This window comes from Triturus cristatus, chromosome 7 (genome assembly GCF_964204655.1).
Source record: "Triturus cristatus chromosome 7, aTriCri1.1, whole genome shotgun sequence".
In the NCBI taxonomy this organism is placed as follows: Eukaryota; Metazoa; Chordata; class Amphibia; order Caudata; family Salamandridae; genus Triturus; species Triturus cristatus.
Genome location: NC_140590.1, coordinates 1,678,677,104 through 1,678,699,869, shown reverse-complemented (window position 1 = coordinate 1,678,699,869; position 22,766 = coordinate 1,678,677,104). Strand labels below are relative to the sequence as shown.

The following is a 22,766-nucleotide window of genomic DNA, read 5'->3' as shown; positions in this document are numbered from 1 at the left end:
ACTCAGGAGGTGTCTTTCAGTAGAATGGCAATATGAAAAGAAAGACAGTTTGGAAATGGAGGCATACATATTTTTTTCAACAAAAAAAAAACTGATTGGCTGTTTCATACCATTCTAGAATAAAAACTAGGCTGTATGTGTAAATTAATAGAAGCATGTTTTGTATTGGTACAGAAAAATGTGTTACCAAAGAACAGTACTATGGATTTGCTGTTAGGTTTGAAAAGTCAAGCACTCTTGCTCTGTGGAATTGAAACATTGTTTGGCGAACTTCTGACCTGACTCCACACAGCAGTGTTCCATGAGCTGTTGCTATGGTAGCAGGCAGAAGTCAAGTTGGGGGAAGGGTACTAGGCAGAAGTCAAGTTGGGGGAAGGGTACTTTTGGAAAAGGGTTGGTTTTCAACCAATAGAAATGTGTGATTACATTTGAAAAAAAGGGGGAAGCACTGAGATTTGAAACTTACATGTATATATGTGTGGAAAAATAGAGGGAAACTTTGCCATTATCTGGTTCTGCTGAGAGGAGAGAGGTGTAGAGAACAGAGATCCTGGCTCTGATAATCTGCTGTTTGAGTGCCACATTTCTTTCACAACTAACTAATTTTAAAGGTGAGTTTAGAGTTTGAGAGGAGATGTATATGGTAAATTAAGAAATGAATAATAGAAATGTAATTCTTTTTGTTGAAGTTGTGTTTATTATTTTCTGTTTTGGGAGAAATTTAAATGTGAGGAACATGTAAAATATGATGGACTATGTTTTCACGATAAATTAAGGTGTATTGGTATAAAAAAAGAATAGTTTAAGGGTTTGAGGTTGGACTCAGTAATGCAAATACATTCAGCATCACTAAGGCTGGTTGCCCTTGGTGGAATGTAGGCAGTCACCCAGGTTACACATGTTGGGAAATATAGGCAGAGATTTATTGTGTACAACTCTGGTAATTTTATATTTGCATTAGTAGGAAAAAGGGGGAGCGATTTTTTGGTGCAGAAGCAGACTCTTAGCACACACCCAGCTCCTTTCCATGTATAATCATGCACAGTATTTACAAGCGAGTGGGGTTTGAGGTTTCAGTCTGTAATGCAAATACATTCAGCATCACTAAGGCTGGTTGCCCTTGCTGGAGTGTAGGCAGTCACCCAGGATACACATGGTGGTGGTCTAAAAAAGCAGTCTGGACATGGGCTTTTTAAAAAATCTGAAAAGTGGATTCATAATGTGTCAGTCTGTAAAAGTGATTATCACTTGCCAAAAAAAAGAGCAGTAAGTGTGCTTTCAAATTGGCAAAGAAATTTCGTTTTGTGACTAATGTGAAAACATGACTCTGTGTGCAAATAGGAATTACAGCCAGAGATTTATTGCGTTTTGCTCTGGTGATTTCACAGTTGCATTAGTAGGAAAAAGGGGGAGCGATTTTTTGGTGCAGAAGCAGACTCTTAGCACACACCCAGCTGCTTTCCATGTATAATCATGCACAGTATTTACAAGCGAGTGGGGTTTGAGGTTTCAGTCTGTAATGCAAATACATTCAGCATCACTAAGGCTGGTTGCCCTTGCTGGAGTGTAGGCAGTCACCCAGGATACACATGGTGGTGGTCTGAAAAAGCAGTCTGGACATGGGCTTTTTAAAAAAACTGAAAAGTGGATTCATAATGTGTCAGTCTGTAAAAGTGATTATCACTTGCCAAAAAAAAAGAGCAGTAAGTGTGCTTTCAAATTGGCAAAGAAATTTCGTTTTGTGACTAATGTGAAAACATGACTCTGTGTGCAAATAGGAATTACAGGCAGAGATTTATTGCGTTTTGCTCTGGTGATTTCACAGTTGCATTAGTAGGAAAAAGGGGGAGCGATTTTTTGGTGCAGAAGCAGACTCTTAGCACACACCCAGCTCCTTTCCATGTATAATCATGCACAGTATTTACAAGCGAGTGGGGTTTGAGGTTTCAGTCTGTAATGCAAATACATTCAGCATCACTAAGGCTGGTTGCCCTTGCTGGAGTGTAGGCAGTCACCCAGGATACACATGGTGGTGGTCTGAAAAAGCAGTCTGGACATGGGCTTTTTAAAAAATCTGAAAAGTGGATTCATAATGTGTCAGTCTGTAAAAGTGATTATCACTTGCCAAAAAAAAAGAGCAGTAAGTGTGCTTTCAAATTGGCAAAGAAATTTCGTTTTGTGACTAATGTGAAAACATGACTCTGTGTGCAAATAGGAATTACAGCCAGAGATTTATTGCGTTTTGCTCTGGTGATTTCACAGTTGCATTAGTAGGAAAAAGGGGGAGCGACTTTTTGGTGCAGAAGCAGACTCTTAGCACACACCCAGCTCCTTTCCATGTATAATCATGCACAGTATTTACAAGCGAGTGGGGTTTGAGGTTTCAGTCTGTAATGCAAATACATTCAGCATCACTAAGGCTGGTTGCCCTTGCTGGAGTGTAGGCAGTCACCCAGGATACACATGGTGGTGGTCTGAAAAAGCAGTCTGGACATGGGCTTTTTAAAAAAACTGAAAAGTGGATTCATAATGTGTCAGTCTGTAAAAGTGATTATCACTTGCCAAAAAAAAAGAGCAGTAAGTGTGCTTTCAAATTGGCAAAGAAATTTCGTTTTGTGACTAATGTGAAAACATGACTCTGTGTGCAAATAGGAATTACAGGCAGAGATTTATTGCGTTTTGCTCTGGTGATTTCACAGTTGCATTAGTAGGAAAAAGGGGGAGCGATTTTTTGGTGCAGAAGCAGACTCTTAGCACACACCCAGCTCCTTTCCATGTATAATCATGCACAGTATTTACAAGCGAGTGGGGTTTGAGGTTTCAGTCTGTAATGCAAATACATTCAGCATCACTAAGGCTGGTTGCCCTTGCTGGAGTGTAGGCAGTCACCCAGGATACACATGGTGGTGGTCTGAAAAAGCAGTCTGGACATGGGCTTTTTAAAAAATCTGAAAAGTGGATTCATAATGTGTCAGTCTGTAAAAGTGATTATCACTTGCCAAAAAAAAAGAGCAGTAAGTGTGCTTTCAAATTGGCAAAGAAATTTCGTTTTGTGACTAATGTGAAAACATGACTCTGTGTGCAAATAGGAATTACAGCCAGAGATTTATTGCGTTTTGCTCTGGTGATTTCACAGTTGCATTAGTAGGAAAAAGGGGGAGCGATTTTTTGGTGCAGAAGCAGACTCTTAGCACACACCCAGCTCCTTTCCATGTATAATCATGCACAGTATTTACAAGCGAGTGGGGTTTGAGGTTTCAGTCTGTAATGCAAATACATTCAGCATCACTAAGGCTGGTTGCCCTTGCTGGAGTGTAGGCAGTCACCCAGGATACACATGGTGGTGGTCTGAAAAAGCAGTCTGGACATGGGCTTTTTAAAAAAACTGAAAAGTGGATTCATAATGTGTCAGTCTGTAAAAGTGATTATCACTTGCCAAAAAAAAAGAGCAGTAAGTGTGCTTTCAAATTGGCAAAGAAATTTCGTTTTGTGACTAATGTGAAAACATGACTCTGTGTGCAAATAGGAATTACAGTCAGAGATTTATTGCGTTTTGCTCTGGTGATTTCACAGTTGCATTAGTAGGAAAAAGGGGGAGCGATTTTTTGGTGCAGAAGCAGACTCTTAGCACACACCCAGCTCCTTTCCATGTATAATCATGCACAGTATTTACAAGCGAGTGGGGTTTGAGGTTTCAGTCTGTAATGCAAATACATTCAGCATCACTAAGGCTGGTTGCCCTTGCTGGAGTGTAGGCAGTCACCCAGGATACACATGGTGGTGGTCTGAAAAAGCAGTCTGGACATGGGCTTTTTAAAAAATCTGAAAAGTGGATTCATAATGTGTCAGTCTGTAAAAGTGATTATCACTTGCCAAAAAAAAAGAGCAGTAAGTGTGCTTTCAAATTGGCAAAGAAATTTCGTTTTGTGACTAATGTGAAAACATGACTCTGTGTGCAAATAGGAATTACAGGCAGAGATTTATTGCGTTTTGCTCTGGTGATTTCACAGTTGCATTAGTAGGAAAAAGGGGGAGCGATTTTTTGGTGCAGAAGCAGACTCTTAGCACACACCCAGCTCCTTTCCATGTATAATCATGCACAGTATTTACAAGCGAGTGGGGTTTGAGGTTTCAGTCTGTAATGCAAATACATTCAGCATCACTAAGGCTGGTTGCCCTTGCTGGAGTGTAGGCAGTCACCCAGGATACACATGGTGGTGGTCTGAAAAAGCAGTCTGGACATGGGCTTTTTAAAAAATCTGAAAAGTGGATTCATAATGTGTCAGTCTGTAAAAGTGATTATCACTTGCCCAAAAAAAAGAGCAGTAAGTGTGCTTTCAAATTGGCAACGAAATTTCGTTTTGTGACTAATGTGAAAACATGACTCTGTGTGCAAATAGGAATTACAGCCAGAGATTTATTGCGTTTTGCTCTGGTGATTTCACAGTTGCATTAGTAGGAAAAAGGGGGAGCGATTTTTTGGTGCAGAAGCAGACTCTTAGCACACACCCAGCTGCTTTCCATGTATAATCATGCACAGTATTTACAAGCGAGTGGGGTTTGAGGTTTCAGTCTGTAATGCAAATACATTCAGCATCACTAAGGCTGGTTGCCCTTGCTGGAGTGTAGGCAGTCACCCAGGATACACATGGTGGTGGTCTGAAAAAGCAGTCTGGACATGGGCTTTTTAAAAAAACTGAAAAGTGGATTCATAATGTGTCAGTCTGTAAAAGTGATTATCACTTGCCAAAAAAAAAAGAGCAGTAAGTGTGCTTTCAAATTGGCAAAGAAATTTCGTTTTGTGACTAATGTGAAAACATGACTCTGTGTGCAAATAGGAATTACAGGCAGAGATTTATTGCGTTTTGCTCTGGTGATTTCACAGTTGCATTAGTAGGAAAAAGAGGGAGCGATTTTTTGGTGCAGAAGCAGACTCTTAGCACACACCCAGCTCCTTTCCATGTATAATCATGCACAGTATTTACAAGCGAGTGGGGTTTGAGGTTTCAGTCTGTAATGCAAATACATTCAGCATCACTAAGGCTGGTTGCCCTTGCTGGAGTGTAGGAAGTCACCCAGGATACACATGGTGGTGGTCTGAAAAAGCAGTCTGGACATGGGCTTTTAAAAAAATCTGAAAAGTGGATTCATAATGTGTCAGTCTGTAAAAGTGATTATCACTTGCCAAAAAAAAAGAGCAGTAAGTGTGCTTTCAAATTGGCAAAGAAATTTAGTTTTTTGACTAATGTGAAAACATGACTCTGTGTGCAAATAGGAATTACAGCCAGAGATTTATTGCGTTTTGCTCTGGTGATTTCACAGTTGCATTAGTAGGAAAAAGGGGGAGCGATTTTTTGGTGCAGAAGCAGACTCTTAGCACACACCCAGCTGCTTTCCATGTATAATCATGCACAGTATTTACAAGCGAGTGGGGTTTGAGGTTTCAGTCTGTAATGCAAATACATTCAGCATCACTAAGGCTGGTTGCCCTTGCTGGAGTGTAGGCAGTCACCCAGGATACACATGGTGGTGGTCTGAAAAAGCAGTCTGGACATGGGCTTTTTAAAAAAACTGAAAAGTGGATTCATAATGTGTCAGTCTGTAAAAGTGATTATCACTTGCCAAAAAAAAAGAGCAGTAAGTGTGCTTTCAAATTGGCAAAGAAATTTCGTTTTGTGACTAATGTGAAAACATGACTCTCTGTGCAAATAGGAATTACAGGCAGAGATTTATTGCGTTTTGCTCTGGTGATTTCACAGTTGCATTAGTAGGAAAAAGGGGGAGCGATTTTTTGGTGCAGAAGCAGACTCTTAGCACACACCCAGCTCCTTTCCATGTATAATCATGCACAGTATTTACAAGCGAGTGGGGTTTGAGGTTTCAGTCTGTAATGCAAATACATTCAGCATCACTAAGGCTGGTTGCCCTTGCTGGAGTGTAGGCAGTCACCCAGGATACACATGGTGGTGGTCTGAAAAAGCAGTCTGGACATGGGCTTTTTAAAAAATCTGAAAAGTGGATTCATAATGTGTCAGTCTGTAAAAGTGATTATCACTTGCCAAAAAAAAAGAGCAGTAAGTGTGCTTTCAAATTGGCAAAGAAATTTTGTTTTGTGACTAATGTGAAAACATGACTCTGTGTGCAAATAGGAATTACAGGCAGAGATTTATTGCGTTTTGCTCTGGTGATTTCACAGTTGCATTAGTAGGAAAAAGGGGGAGCGATTTTTTGGTGCAGAAGCAGACTCTTAGCACACACCCAGCTCCTTTCCATGTATAATCATGCACAGTATTTACAAGCGAGTGGGGTTTGAGGTTTCAGTCTGTAATGCAAATACATTCAGCATCACTAAGGCTGGTTGCCCTTGCTGGAGTGTAGGCAGTCACCCAGGATACACATGGTGGTGGTCTGAAAAAGCAGTCTGGACATGGGCTTTTTAAAAAAACTGAAAAGTGGATTCATAATGTGTCAGTCTGTAAAAGTGATTATCACTTGCCAAAAAAAAAAGAGCAGTAAGTGTGCTTTCAAATTGGCAAAGAAATTTCGTTTTGTGACTAATGTGAAAACATGACTCTGTGTGCAAATAGGAATTACAGGCAGAGATTTATTGCGTTTTGCTCTGGTGATTTCACAGTTGCATTAGTAGGAAAAAGAGGGAGCGATTTTTTGGTGCAGAAGCAGACTCTTAGCACACACCCAGCTCCTTTCCATGTATAATCATGCACAGTATTTACAAGCGAGTGGGGTTTGAGGTTTCAGTCTGTAATGCAAATACATTCAGCATCACTAAGGCTGGTTGCCCTTGCTGGAGTGTAGGAAGTCACCCAGGATACACATGGTGGTGGTCTGAAAAAGCAGTCTGGACATGGGCTTTTAAAACAATCTGAAAAGTGGATTCATAATGTGTCAGTCTGTAAAAGTGATTATCACTTGCCAAAAAAAAAGAGCAGTAAGTGTGCTTTCAAATTGGCAAAGAAATTTCGTTTTGTGACTAATGTGAAAACATGACTCTGTGTGCAAATAGGAATTACAGCCAGAGATTTATTGCGTTTTGCTCTGGTGATTTCACAGTTGCATTAGTAGGAAAAAGGGGGAGCGATTTTTTGGTGCAGAAGCAGACTCTTAGCACACACCCAGCTGCTTTCCATGTATAATCATGCACAGTATTTACAAGCGAGTGGGGTTTGAGGTTTCAGTCTGTAATGCAAATACATTCAGCATCACTAAGGCTGGTTGCCCTTGCTGGAGTGTAGGCAGTCACCCAGGATACACATGGTGGTGGTCTGAAAAAGCAGTTTGGACATGTGCTTTTAAAAAAATCTGAAAAGTGGATTTATAATGTGTCAGTCTGTAAAAGTGATTATCACTTGCCAAAAAAAAGAGTAATACGTGTGTTTTCAAATTGACAAAGAAATTTCGTTTTGTGACTATTGTGAAAAGAAATGTTGTAATATATTTAAATAAAATAAAGGATTTTTTTTTTAGTTTTTTTCAGGTTTTGCTGAAGAGCAGTGAACAAAATTTAAGATGCTTACAAAATCCAGAGTTAAAAAAGCCCATAAAAAAAACCTATATTTGAAGACAACTGGAGGACCAAAGTTAGTAGAAGATGCTCATGTTGGGAAAAAGAAAAAATCTTCTGGTAAGCAGACAAAACAATTTCTAAAAAATATATTCAAAAGAAGGAAAAATGTACAAAATGTCTGTACTGGAAAGAATGTTTTGAAAAGAAAAGGACAGGAAAAAATTGAGAATTTAGTTAATGCAAATATACCTTCTGCAACTGAAAAGATTTACATAAATAGAAAAACAGCGTTTAAAGAGATACGTAGAAAAATGTTTCAGAGAAGAGTTATGTCCAATTTGATAAAGGATGTGAAGAAATATAATCAAAAGACTAAGTTTTATAAAAGAAAAAAAGAAATTGAAGCCATTGCAGCAAAGGCATTAGAATTAAAAAGGAAACTATTCATTTTAATTTTGAATAGGATGCGTACATTAGACAAAATGGTTAATGTACTGAAATCACATAGCAAAAGGAAAAGAGTAGTGAACAGAACAAACTTTTGTAAAGTGTTTTTAGGAAAGTGGATGCATAGTTCAAGTAGTGAACCTTTTTTTAATGAAGAGAGCTATTTTCAAAGTAATAGTTTGCTGCATGCAGTTGACACCAGAGGTCGTGCTTACGAAGTGAAAAATGGTTGCATAATGGAGAAGGAGATAATGGTTCCAAGAGATGAGGTACAAGTGATGGCGGATGAGGCCATGGGGAGACGTCCTAAAGCCCCAGTGTACACTTGGAATTGTAGTAGTATTTGCACTGTGCGTCAGGAATCTATTGACAAATTTCGTGAGTTTCTAAGAGAATATAGTAAAAAAAGTATAAAACAGAAGATTAAGGTGCTTCAAAGTCTGGATCCATGCAGAGTGAGAGAGAATACAGGTTTGCAGGGTCATTCTCTGGCTTGTCTATCTAGAAAAGTGTGTAATAGTGTTTTCCATCATTTTAGGATGCTGGCTGTTCATCATACTGAAATGAGAAAGTTTGTGAGACGGTTGTATTTTGCCAAAAGTCCAGCAATAAAGTTAAATGAATTGAATAGGGCTCTGTTCCGAGGAACGGTATCAGATGTAGAGAAGGTTGTTGATGAAATTCAGTTTTGTTACTTTGGTCCTGAACAAAACAGTGCAGAGAAGGACACAGTAAATGAGGAAGAAGTGGAAGAGAATGTAGAACCCTCTGTAAGTAACACATTTAATGATCACATAACAAAATTTGCAATAATCTCTAATGAAAGACCAAATTTTACTTGTATTTGTTGCCGCAGAACTCATTATAGAAAACAAACCAGGAATGTTGATCTCTACAGAAAGAGTGAAAATGAAGATAATTATAAGTGGAAGGATTTTGCCACCTATATATTTCTTGAAAATTGTTTTGATTTGGGTGAAGATCAGCGTATTTGTAAATACTGTTACAACAAGTTAGAGGAAAATAGAATGCCGACCAGAGCTGTACATAATAATTTAGAATTGGATGCTATTCCTGCTGAACTTTCTGAATTAAATACATATGAGTCTATACTCATTCAATGTGTTCATCCGTTCCAGACCATAGTACGTATGGAGCCCAAAACTGGTAAATTACCTCCTTCAGATTTACTGAGAGGTTTAAAAGGTAGAGTGGTGTATTTGCCCTTGGATTTGAAAAAAAATATGGAAACTATTGATGCGGATACTTTGGAAACTGAACCATTAATTATTCTGGTTAATGGTGTACCTACAAAGAGTAAGAAGATTTGGCAGGAGCTGGTAGATGTACGGAAAGTAAAAAGAGCAAATTTGTATTTGAAAAGGAATAACAAATGGTATGAATCAATTTATATAGAAGAAGAAGAAGAAGAAGATTTACAAGAAGACACAGAAACACCAACTGGACAAATTGAAAAAGTGGACAAGTCAAAGGAAGAAGAAATTTATGAACATTTTAGCATACATCCTCTTCATTCAAAAGAAGTTATGGGAGACAATATTGATCTCTTTCAGATGAAGAAAGCAAAAGGAACTCCCGTGAGTGTATGGGAGGAGAGCTTGGAAGCTCGATGTTTTCCCCAGCTGTTTCCTAAAGGAAAAGGAGGACGATACGATGAACGTCCGGAACAGATTCCAGCTTCTGAGTATCGGACTACAAGACTATATGCTGAAGATCCCAGATTTCGACAAAGTATTCCTTATTTGTTCCATCTTTTATTTGAAAGTGATTTGTCTGCACTGTCTTATGCAGTAAATCACATTTTAAAAAGTGGAGTACATTTACAAAATGTATCTGCTAAGGATTTTATGGAGAAAGTGCAGCACCGAGATGATCATTTGGAAACACAACTGATCAATCTGATGGCTTGTCAGCGTGGGACAAATGAATATTGGTACCGACGCCATGGTGAATTAAAATGCATGTTACGGAATTTAGGAACACCAACATGGTTCATTACCCTAAGCTGTGCTGAGTACGCTTGGGATGATTTACTGGATTTTCTACGAGAGGCAAATTTAAACATTAAAAACATCGAATACAAGACAGCAGGAGAACTGTGCTCATTGGATCCGGTTAATGTTTGCAGATATTTCAATCATAGATTTGAGGCTATGATGTCCTTCATCTGCAATAAAAAAAATCCACCTCTTGGAGAAGTAGTAGATTTCTTTTGGAGAAAAGAGTACCAGGCAAGAGGTGCTCCTCATATTCATATGCTGTTGTGGATCAAGGATGCCCCAAAGTTTGGAACAGATACTGATGAAGCAGTGTTATCTTACATTGAAGAATATGCAACATGTGCTATACCAAAAAGCACAGAAGAGAAAAAGTTAAAGGAGCAAGTTTTACGTTTCCAAAGTCATCGGTGTGGAAAATACTGTCGACGGAAATACAAGAGCAAAGATAAATACTACACTAAATGTCGATTTGGATTTCCTAGACCTGTTCTTTCAAATGGAAGAGTAAACAGTTTTATGTCAGCTGTGAGACATACTATCACAAGAAAATCACCTAAGAATACCTACAACCTAAAAAGAAAAGAAGAATCAAAAAATATAAATGACTACAACCCAGTCATTTTATCCATGTGGAACGCTAACATGGATATACAGTATGTAGCTGACAATTCCATTGCTGTTGCTCGATATGTAACGTCTTACATTACGAAATCAGAAAAAACAGAATTGAAGGAAATGTGGGAAGAGATTTCTCACGAGAAGACTGTCAGTAAGAAGCTGTACAGTTTCAGTTTGAAGATGTTATCGCATCGAGAAATTGGATCCTACGAATGTTCAGATAGGTTATCTTCTGCAAGTCTCTACTCGAAATCAAGAAGAATAATTTGGGCAAGTTTAGGCCTTGCAGCAATGAGAAATCGGGTACTAAAATCTGTTGGAGAAATTGAATATTTGGCCGAGAATGACCCAGAAAGTACAGATATTTTGAAATCAAACATGTTGGACACATATTATCCCAAGAGAAGTCAACATCTGGAGAACATGTGTCTCTATGAAGTGCTGCAGAACTACATTTATTCACGGAAAGCCGCAGAAGACATCAACAATGGAAAATATAAAGTCATTGGTGAGGAAGGATGTTTGGTAAAGCAAACAAAAGGAAGTTTGATAAATCACAGGAAGCTGAGTTGCGACACTACTGACAAGAAGGAATTTTACTACTTGGCTCTTTTACAGTTGTTTAAACCATGGCGTACAGAGGATGAACTACTGGGAGAATTTCAAAGCTATGAAGATTCTTTTAATGCTTGCAAAGACAGCATTCAATGCAGTACATTCTCAAGTTATCTGCAAATGTTAAATGAAGAAATTGAACAGGAAACTACAATTGCAGCAGAAATAGCTAGAGACAGTTCTCAGGACAGCCAAAGTTCAGAAACACTCAGTCAAGATCCCCTAGGACAACCAATCGTTGAAAATGAAGCATCAATAGCCATGAATGAAGTGGAAACGGCTATGAATCAAGCTCAAGAAGAATTTATAGACTTACAAAATTTGGAAAGACAACTGAATGAAGAGCAGCAACAAATTTATGAAGAGATCAGAAAAAAAATTGATCACGGATTTCTACATGAAAAAAAAGAGTGCTCATGCACATCATTTCATCCAATCAGGATGTATGTAAGCGGACAAGCTGGAACTGGAAAAAGTTTCCTAATTAAAGTCATCAGAAGCTACCTACAGCAAAAAACGGATTCTACTTTGTCTTGTGTGGTTACTGCTCCAACTGGGTTAGCAGCATATAACATAAAAGGAATCACTTTACATCGTTTGCTAATGTTACCAGTGGAGCATGAGAACAAAATACAATACAACAAGCTAACTGGAGAAGCATCCTTGGAAGTTTCAAGAGTATTGAAGAAGATGCAAGTTCTCATTATTGATGAGGTGAGCATGGTTTCAAACTTAATGCTTGCCTTTGTGCATTTAAGAATGCAGCAAATTTTGAAGACAGACTATGACATGTTATTTGGTGGAAAACACGTCATAGTTTTTGGAGATCTTTTGCAACTTACTCCAGTTAAAGGACAACCAGTGTTTAATACTGTCACACATGAAGACACGAAGAAGTCATTGGGAAGCATCGGAAATACAAATATTTGGTCCTTCTTTGAGTACAAGGAACTTACTACTAATATGAGGCAAGCAAGCGATGAAGAATATGGAAGTATTCTGAAAGATATCAGAATTGGACTACTCACAGAAGTTGGCAAAAAAGCATTACAGAGTCGGCTGCTACATAATTCATTTCCAAAGGAAGAAATAGTTGCAGAGAAGATATACAAGAACATTGCAGAAAACAAAAGTGTCATCTGCTTAATGCCAACTCTACGTGAATGCTCAATATTCAATGAGGAGCTTTTGAAATTGGAAAAGGAAGAGATCAGGAAATTGGAAGCAGTGGACAAAATTGAGGATGGAAGAATTACTGTCACAGTAACAGGCTCACTGAAAAATAAATTGGATTCACTAGAGAAGAACATTTCCAAAACAGCTGGATTAGAAAAAAATCTATATGTTTGCATGAACTGTAGAGTATTTTTAAGGAGAAATTTGGATGTTGAAAAAGGTTTAGTTAATGGAGCTATGGGAAGAGTTGTGGGTTTTATTAATTATCAGAAAAAAGATGGAATTGAATGTTTAAAAATAAAATTTGATCAGATAGAAGAAGTTAAAGACATTTGTCGTTGTACAGTTCGTTTCATGCTTGTGAAAGACTTATATGTACGTAGGAAGCAGTTTCCGTTTTCGCTAGCATATGCTGTAACTATGCACAAGTCTCAAGGATTGACTGTAGATTGTGCATTTGTGAACATTGGTTCAACTGTGTTCAAAGAAGGTATGGCATATGTTGCTTTGTCACGAGTGAAAACATTATCAGGTTTATTCATGATAGACTTTGATGACTCAAAAGTTAGTGCTGATACAAATTGTGTAAAGGAGTATAATAGATTAAGAAGAAGCTATGCTCCTCATTTAGGTCAGTATCCTGTGTTGGAGAAACGTGTAGTTTCTCGTAAAAGGAGAAATGAGAATATCTGTAATGAAGATGTAGAGAGGAGGAAAAAAAAGAGGAGTGATGTAATTGCAAGCAAAAAGAGTAAGGAAAAAGAAGAACAGGTTGTAGGATGTCATTTTGAAAATAGCTCTGGTGTCAACTGCTACGCTAATGTAGTGCTGAATGTTGCATTTTATCTGGAAAGTTTGCAAGAGCAGATAATAGTAAATCAGGGAAAAAGATTCTGTTCTGAGCTGAGTCTCCTTTTTCAAAAGCTGAGTAATGATAAAACTCAAATAGAAAGTGCTACTGAAATTAGAAAACTTTTAGATGTATGTTCAGGACGAACACAGTTTTCTCAAAATGAACAGCAAGATGCACACGAATTTTTGATGTTTTTTCTTCAGGTACTGGAAGAAGAAGAAGTTGCAATTGATAATTTATTTGGTCTCTCTTATAGATGGGAACATAGTTGTGAAAACTGTTATAATATATGTGGCTCTAATGTTGATAATGAAAGGTTTATTTTTTTGACATTGCCAGAGAGTAAAACAGTCACTTTTGCTAAATTAGTTAAAGATGCTAATCATAGCATACAATGCGGTGAGTGTCAATCTGACATGTTTTCAACATTAATTTTAAAGGAATACGGACAGTATGTAATTTTAATGATGCAACGATGTAGAGCTGATGGTTCAAAATTGGATACTTTAATAAAGAAGTTTACAGGACAGCAATTATCAATTTCAGGAAAAACTTTTGTAACTGTTGCAATAATTTTCCATGAAGGACCTACTGTTACTTCTGGACATTACACAGTTTATCTTAAATGTGAAAAAGGCTGGACACTGTGTAATGATTCCCAATTGGTTTTTAAGCAACGTTTGCCTTTTGATTTAGCAAATTCCTATCTAATCTTCCTGAAACCTAAATTTTAGAGAGACTTGGCAAGATCTGGACAAAACAATTTTACCATTTTATTGGATTACCATTGGAATTTTCAAAAATAAAGATTTTTTAAATTATCATTTGGCTTAATGGAAAGATAACCAATTGTAATGTGGACTGTTTTAATTTTTAATGAAACTTTCGAAAACCAAAAATTTAGAGAAAATCGGTAACATTTGCACAATTTAAATTTTGGAATGTTATTGGAGTGCCATTGGAAATTTTTTCAAAAAAGATTTTTTAAATTACTATTTGGCCATGTGGAAAGGTAACCAATTCTATTGTGGACTTAATAAATTATTAATAAATCTTTCGGGAACCAATATGTTACAGAGAATCGGTGAGATCTGTACAAATAAAACTTTAGAATTTTATTGGATTACCATTGGAAATTTAATCAAAAAAGAATTTTAAAATTACTATTTGGCCTAAAGAAAATGCAACCAGATGTATTGTGGAGTTATTTGAGATAAAATATTGTGATTATACTTCTGAAACAAAAATATCAGACGGTATTTTAAAGAAATAAGTATTGATATTAGATGTTATTTTTTTAGAATATTATGCATTTCTATAATGTTAAGTTTAAGTAAAAAGAGATTCTGGGCTTTTTTAATACAATCTTTGAGATTGTTATTTTTTTTTTGCCCGCTGTTAAATGATGAATGCAATTGCTTTCACAATTTATAGTGAAATGCAATATATTCTGAAAACAGCAAAAATAAGGCAAAAATATTTTTTGATAAATATGTAAATATGTGTACTGTATTATAAAATGTTTTAAAAATATTAATACTTTTTTCTTTTTTTCAGATTGATATAGAACATTTTCGAAAACTAGAACCATTTTTAAAGCAATTTTTAAAAAAAACAAATGAATAAATATTTTTTTGAGTGGGTATGGTAAGTCAATAATAATAATTGTAGTCTCTCAAGGACCTTGTAATGTGATAATTGATTTTTAGTGTTTTTTAAAAAAAAAAAAAAAAATTACGCGCACCGTAGGCGTACGGTAAAAAAAAAAAAAAAAAAGTTTTTAAAAACATATATAAAAAAAAGATGAAAGATAAGGTTGGCTCTTAAAAGAGCCGTTGTGTTCATGCAGGGACAGAGTAAAGAAAGATTGGGAATATTAGACGGTACGACAAGTGTGCTGATCTATTTTACTGTTCACCAGGGAAACACTGGTCTCCCTATAAGTAATTAGATCATGACAATGGGCGCACCGTACTTCAACCCTCGCAAACCGAGGGTTAATTTCCAGAGGGACAGAAAAAGGAGATGCTCCCCCCACAGATGAAGGGCTCACCTGACCTGCAGAAGAAGGACTCGGCTCTGCAGATGATGGTCCAGGCTGAGCTGCTGTGGATGTGCTTGGTTGACTTACTGAAGGGTTACCTCCAGTAAGTCGAGCATGTGTCCTTCTGTGTAAATCCTTGAGGTGTCTCATCATGGTATGATTCCCAAAGGAATACTTCCTGTCAGGATTACCTCTTGAAAGTACACGCTTACACAGCTTACAAGTTACTAAGGGTGCATTTACCTTTTGCTGGCCTTCAGGAAAAGTAAAATAATCCCATACATAAGAGGTCTTTTGTTTCCTCGCTCTCTGCCTCAAGGTAGTGCTGCTAGTGCTAGCCTCACTCTCAGAAGAGCTCTGCTGTTCTGCCATCGTATCACAAAGACAACCCAGCTCCTTCTCCTAAGGGATCACAAGCAGAAATGAGGGGATTGGGTGTGGTGTAGGAGAGTTCTAGAACTGAAAGTAGTTTCAACCAATCAAAAGTTGTGTTTCATGATCACATGACCTACCGTACGCTTACGGTACGCTTACGGTGCGCTTACGGCAAAAGTACGCATGCGCGTAAAAAAGACACGCGCTTGCGCGCATGCGCTTAACAGTCACTCCCCGACACTTCCGCGTAACGTACGCGTGTAGCGTACACGCCCCACGCAGAGTACGCGCGGCTACGCAAATTGCATAAATATACGCAAACAGCGTAGATAAATTACGGACGTTGCGTAAACTGTACGCTTACCGTAAGCTTACGGTACGCGTACTAAAAAAAAAAATAAAAAAAAGGAAAAAATGTACTGCAAATAAATTTTACATGTTTATTTTATAAAATATATTAAACAAAACATATTAAAGAATTTTAAAAATTTAACAATAGTCTTTATAAAAGGATAGAAAATTAAAATAAAAATATGTTTAAAAAAATAGAAGAAAAAAAAAAAATTAGCATTTAAAAAACCTTGCAAATTCACTGAAACAACCATGGGTTTCACACACGTTATAGTTAGGAATTAGCATTTAAAAAACCTTGCAAATTCACTGAAAAAACCATGGGTTTCACACACGTTATAGTTAGGAATTAGCATTTAAAAAACCTTAGAAATTCAATGAAAAAACCAAAGGTTTCACACATGTTATAGTTAGCTGGACATTTCACTCGTAAAAAACCAATGAAATTCCCCCGTTATAGTTAGTTCAGCTAACTATAACTCGCGCGCCCGCAATGCACTGCTGATGACGTCACATATTACATCACTCATGACATGGTCAGTGACATCACTCATGACATCACTGATGACATCTCAAATGACATCACTGATGACATCACTTATGACATCATCCTTGTGATAGAGTGGCAGACCTCCTCTTCCCCTAATATAACCTTTGATACACACATTCAAAAATAGAAATTAAAATTTTAAAAACAATGGACATACCAATACCAGTTACAACAACCTATACAGTAATTCTAAGATCCAAATACACATCCACTCATTCACCAACAGTCCTATACAGTCACTCATACATGTACTCACTCATCATATGTACTCATACACGTATACATCCTGTTACACAATGCCACTCATCCATAGAGGTACTCACACACATAGTCACTCATGCTAATAAAGAATCAAACATACATTTACTTGCATATACAGTTATACACACACCGCCACACTTACTTCTACAGAAACTTACACATACTTAGTCTTTTAAACAATCACTTATAGAAACACATACTTATTCATACAGGAACTCTTCCAATCTCTCACTCTCACATATACTCGCTTATATACACCAATAGTGACATATACTAGTTTAAAACATATGTAGTTACTCATAGAGACACTATTGAGACAGTCATTCACTCACTAACACACCCATGCACACACTCATCCACCCATAGAGTCCTGCACACATGCTGTCTTCAACACATACAAAGAGTGAGTCATTCATTCATGCACCTATGCACTACGTAATACCCCCCACCGAACCATACAGACATCAGACACTGATACTCAAAAAACCAACTAATAACCTATATAGACACTCATGTAGCTACTCACCAACCCATGCAGCCACTTATACACAAAGTGAGAGACTGATACAGATATTTACATATTTAAACATTACTCACTAAGCCATGTATTCACTAAGATACACTTAATCAGTCAGTTATACAATCAATTTTTCAAAAACAATTCATCCATTTAGACACTTATATACCCATTTATTCTTCCATCGACCTTGAGATATACATATATAAAACATATGTAATTTTCAGAAAAACACACATTCTCTGGATGATGTCATCAGTGATGTCATCAGTGATGTCATTTGAGATGTCATCAGTGATGTCATGAGTGATGTCACTGACCATGTCATGAGTGATGTAATATGTGACGTCATCAGCAGTGCATTGCGGGCGCGCGAGTTATAGTTAGCTGAACTAACTATAACGGGGGAATTTCATTGGTTTTTTACGAGTGAAATGTCCAGCTAACTATAACATGTGTGAAACCTTTGGTTTTTTCATTGAATTTCTAAGGTTTTTTAAATGCTAATTCCTAACTATAACGTGTGTGAAACCCATGGTTTTTTCAGTGAATTTGCAAGGTTTTTTAAATGCTAATTCCTAACTATAACGTGTGTGAAACCCATGGTTTTTTCAGTGAATATATATATATATATATATATATATATATATATATATATGTTCCAACAAATGCCCGAAAGCTGCAGGGACGCACACAATGCAGAGGTTATCTTGAAACAGGCAACTTGCATTGTAATCCTTTCAGTAAATGTTCAAAGACCTGACGCGTTTCAAGGTGCTGTCCTCTTTCTCAAAGGTCTCTCTTCATATAAATGTAGCGCAGGGAGTTGTGCTGAACATTTTAAACTCACGGCAGCCCTGTCGTGGGGGACGGCACCATCCTCACAATGGAAGGAGGCTGCTTGGTCGGAACGGAGTCCAGACCTACGAAGCAGCATTGCAGATAAGACAAAATTAAACTTGCGGACGATCCTGGGGCCCACTCAGGGTATTTAAAAAAGCTTCAAACAATATGATTAATTGCGCAGCACGTACTATGGTGATGGAGTTGTCCTGCATAAAACTACTAAACCCAGCATGCAGGAAACCACACACGCACCGAGCGGAGCCCACTGGGGGCAGTATAAAAACAATCAAGCACATAGAGTTGCATAACAGCACGACTCCCTGCGCTACATTCATATGAAGAGAGACCTTTGAGAAAGAGGACAGCACCTTGAAACGCGTCAGGTCTTTGAACATTTACTGAAAGGATTACAATGCAAGTTGCCTGTTTCAAAATAAAAGCCGTATGGTTTTTCATCTGCATTGTGTGCGTCCCTGCAGCTTGCGGGCATTTGTTGGAACACATATATATATATATATGCAGAAAAGATAATAAGAAGAGTCGTCACCGCGCCACATGTGTAATGAAGCGCAGCCCCTGAGAGGGAGGCTCTTTTTTTTTTTTTTTGCAGAGTTTTATATAGCGCTAACTTGACCCATATCCAATCGGGTATCAGAGCGCTTTACATAGCACCAGTTACGTTACATGAGGACACATTCATTTTTTTATTAGGCACGGGGAGATTAAGTGATTTGCCCAAAATCACAGGATGTTCGGCGTCATTACCGAGACTTAAACTCAGTTCCCCAGGTCTGAGGTCGAGCACCCTAGCCATTAGGCCAAATCCTCTTTGCCTTGAAACACGTTGGGCACTACAATTTAAATGACCGGAATGCCGAGGCAATTTGAAAATGAACACTGTGGCATGCTGTTGAGTGCCTCCTCATAGCTTTGGGCATTTGGTGAATAAAAAAGAAAAAATTATATATATATACACACACACACATAAATAAATATATATATAGATATATACATATATATACATACATACATTCAATGCAATTTTTGAAGAATACGCCGCACTCCTTTTGGAAGTAATCAACTCGTTTTTATTGACTTCTCTTCTCTCCTCCTACGCGCTTCGAGCTGCACACAGCTCTTGATCACGTGAGAGAAGTCAATAAGAACAAGTTGATTACTTCCGAAACGAGTGCAGCGTATTCTTCTAAAATTGCATTGAATTACCTTTGCGAGGACAAGTCCTTTACTCGCCGCCCGCACCAGCTATATATACAGAGAACAAGAGAGAGGAATACATAGATACAGCACTGAAAAGATTAACTCCGGATCCCCCATCATCCTTACTTATTAGAGATGTGCCTCTTTTTCTGTAAGATGTGTTACCTGGGGGGCACTGCCGGCAGCATCGTCCTTCGTACAAGTACTCATGCGCTGTAGCATTGCATCCTCGACGGTCAGAAGAAGCCTGGGAAAGAAGCGTGGGTACAATTAGCACATATCCGTACATTTCCACTGGTATTGTTCACTTTCTTCCAAATGTTTGGGCAGATGAGATATTTGCAAGGAGTACATAAAGGTCCATGAATCAAGGTTAGCTGAATGTAGTGGACCACTGTATCATCCATTTCAACATCACCAACACACACACCGCTGTTCACACTCAGTAGAGCACACCCCACTGCTGCTGGAGCAAAATATCTGAGAACCAATGGACAGACGCTCTCAATAGCTCCAATTCCGACCCCGCCACATTCCTCAAACAGAGTGTTAGGATCTGCAACACCTAGATCACAAACTATCAGAGAACATTGCCCCCATCAAAGACAGCAACCACAGAAGTTCCACGAAACAGACCAGCTGGTACACCGAAGAACTTAGAACAGCAAAACACATCTGCAAACAGCAGAAAAGAAGGCGGCGCACTAGCAAGGACACCACTGACTGGACTTCTTTCAAGAACTTTTTAAACCGCTACCACCAGCTACTGAGGGAGAAGAAAAGAGAAGTCCGGGTGGTGAACTCCGTTCCACTTGTGGAGTTTGCTGAGTTTTCCACACCCCGCGTTACGCTGAGCTTGCGCTCGTCAACGTCAAGGTAGCGAGCAAGGAAAATTCACCTCACGGCAAGATTTTTCCTCGTTCGCAATCGTCATCATCATCAAGTTGGCGTGCGTGAGTGTGGAAAATCAACTTCCCGGAGAATTTTCAGAATGCGAGCGGTCCGATTTCTCATTGCAAGTGGTCATGTATGCTCGCGACCGCTCGCATTGAGAAACTGTCCGTTCGTGTTGAGAAAGCTGCCGCTCAAGTAAAAGTCTACTTGAGTGGCAGAAAGGAAGCAGCACCCGCTTGCGCTGTGCATGGTGCCGTTCACGATGATTGCACAGTGTGGACAAGCACTTGGCACCGAAAATCACTGCGAACTGCATTTATCTAATGCACTCCACCGCTTGCGGAGCTCCACGTAGCGCGTCTGAGTTATTTTGCACTTCGCGGAGTTCCACATAGCGGAACTCTGCGAACTCTGCCCAGGCTTAGAAAAGAGATGACCTAGCTGCTCACATTGATTCCAGCTCCAACTACAGCAAGGAACTCTTCAACATCGGCAGGAAGTTCTATAACCCCGCAGCCATAGAGAACAGCATCACCCCTCCCAGGGTCTCTGTGACAACTTCACCAATTTCTTCCACAACAATCACCACCATCTACAAAAACTTCTAGCCCTACCCCAACCCTACAGACTTCCTCAACCTACGCATCCACACTGCAACCAAGACAGACCACCGACTGACCACATGGATCCTGCTCACACTCCTGGCAACCACAGCCATCATGAAATCAACCCACTCAGGAGGCCCCAAAGACCCCTGCCCATACCACATCTTCAACCTTGCTAGCAACAGAATCAGCCACAAACTCATCTCCCTGCTCAACACAGTGATCACCATGGCCACGTTCTCAGAAGACTGGAAACACGCAGAGGTCAAAAATCTACTCAAGAAGCCATCAGCCGACACCTGCGAACTCAAGAACTACTAGCCCATCTCCTTACTCCTTTACCTGGCCAAGGTCCTTGAAAAAGCCATCAACAAACAACTGACCAAATATCTCGAGCAGAACCATCTTCTTGACATCTCCCAATCAGGATTCTGCAGCAATAACAACAGCAAACCACCCAGGGCCGGTGCTAGGCATGGGCAGTGTGGGCAGCTGCCAGGGCCCCTCGCCTGCTCATACTCATGGGGGCCTCGCACCACTCTGCCACGTTTTCAAGGCCTCAGTGCTACGGGGCCCTGGGAACAGGCATGGCCCCCTCACCTAGGCTTCCCAACCATGTTTTTGTTTTGCAAATTCATATAGCGCAAACTTGACCCAAAGGTATTGGAACGCTTTACATGAGCACCAGTTACATTACATAAGGATACATTCATTTTTTGGTAAGCACGGGGAGATTAAGTGATTTTTCCAGAATCAAAGAATGTTGAGCCAAAGCCGAGACTCGAACCTGGTTCCCTAGCTCCAAAGTCGGTAGCTCTGACTGTTCCACCACATCCTCTTAAGGTTAAGCGCTGCGAAGCCCCAAAGTGTTGGGCCCTCCCCTGCGCCCCACACAGCCATTGAGAGAAAGGGCGTCAGCGCATTGCCGGGTGGCTAGCATTCCAGTTCTATTGAGCAACTTTCAGTCGCCTCACTTGAGACATTTCAGCTCAACAAGTTTATTATTATTTTTTAATCACCTTTCCTTATTGACCGTCTCCCTGGGCCTAATCACTGTATCTGCATAACACCCTTGATTCTTAGATGGGTACTGATAGTGCCCTTAAGACTTAAGTGCTCCGTGCCCCTGCATGAATGAAATACAGGGGTATCCTACAGGGTTTACTATCAAAACAAAGAATGACGTTGCATCACAATGGACACAGCTCACCAAGGATGAAGGGAAAAGGAGTAGAACAGAGCATAGCCAGGTGAGCTAATTATAAAATTAGGAATACAAATGGTAGAAGGTTCGAGGTAGGGGATGAGCTGATAGGTGATAGTAAAGTAGGAAAGAGAGAGAGGCAGAATCGTCATGGAAGAGTAAGTGGCTGGTGGAAGGGGAAGAGGGGAAGACAAAGAGGTGGATGAAACGGGCAGAATCAGTGAGAGAAGGGAAGAGGCTGGGAGAGAGCAGCAGCGTAGCAAGGATGCCACGGGCCCTGGTGCAAGGAAGGGAAATGGCCCTTTTGACTGCTGTTGGCATAGTAAAATAGGCAATTATCAGGGCTCAGGGCCCCTAAAAGTCTGGACACTGGTGCCACTACATCTGCTGCACCAAATGGTAGCTAAGTCCCTATAAAAGAGATGAGATGAAGGGCATAGCATGCAAAAGTGAGGGCTATAAGAGGGGCAGAATCTGCTCAAAAGGGTATGAGGATTGGGGAGTTCAGAAGGGGAGGGGTCTGTGCTTAATTGGAGCCAGTGTTTTGTGGTGCTGGCACCGGCACCTAATGGCCAGCACCGGGGCTTATGACAGTCTGCCACAAGGTGGCGTTGTTTGGCTAATTTAAGTATGAGCACAGCAACAG

At 39.2% G+C, this 22,766-nt stretch overlaps 1 protein-coding gene across 3 annotated transcripts in view; it reads right to left on the bottom strand.

Annotated features, from left to right (window-relative positions):
- The window catches only part of LOC146812686 (uncharacterized), a 213,228-nt gene that overhangs the window by 169,191 nt on the left and 21,271 nt on the right, over nt 1–22,766 (bottom strand). For all 3 annotated transcript variants that reach the window (XM_085619794.1, XM_085619795.1, XM_085619796.1), the window contains exon 2: nt 19,583–19,664. In XM_085619794.1, the coding sequence (XP_085475920.1) occupies nt 19,583–19,664 (82 nt within the window). The remainder of the gene's footprint in view (nt 1–19,582; nt 19,665–22,766) is intronic.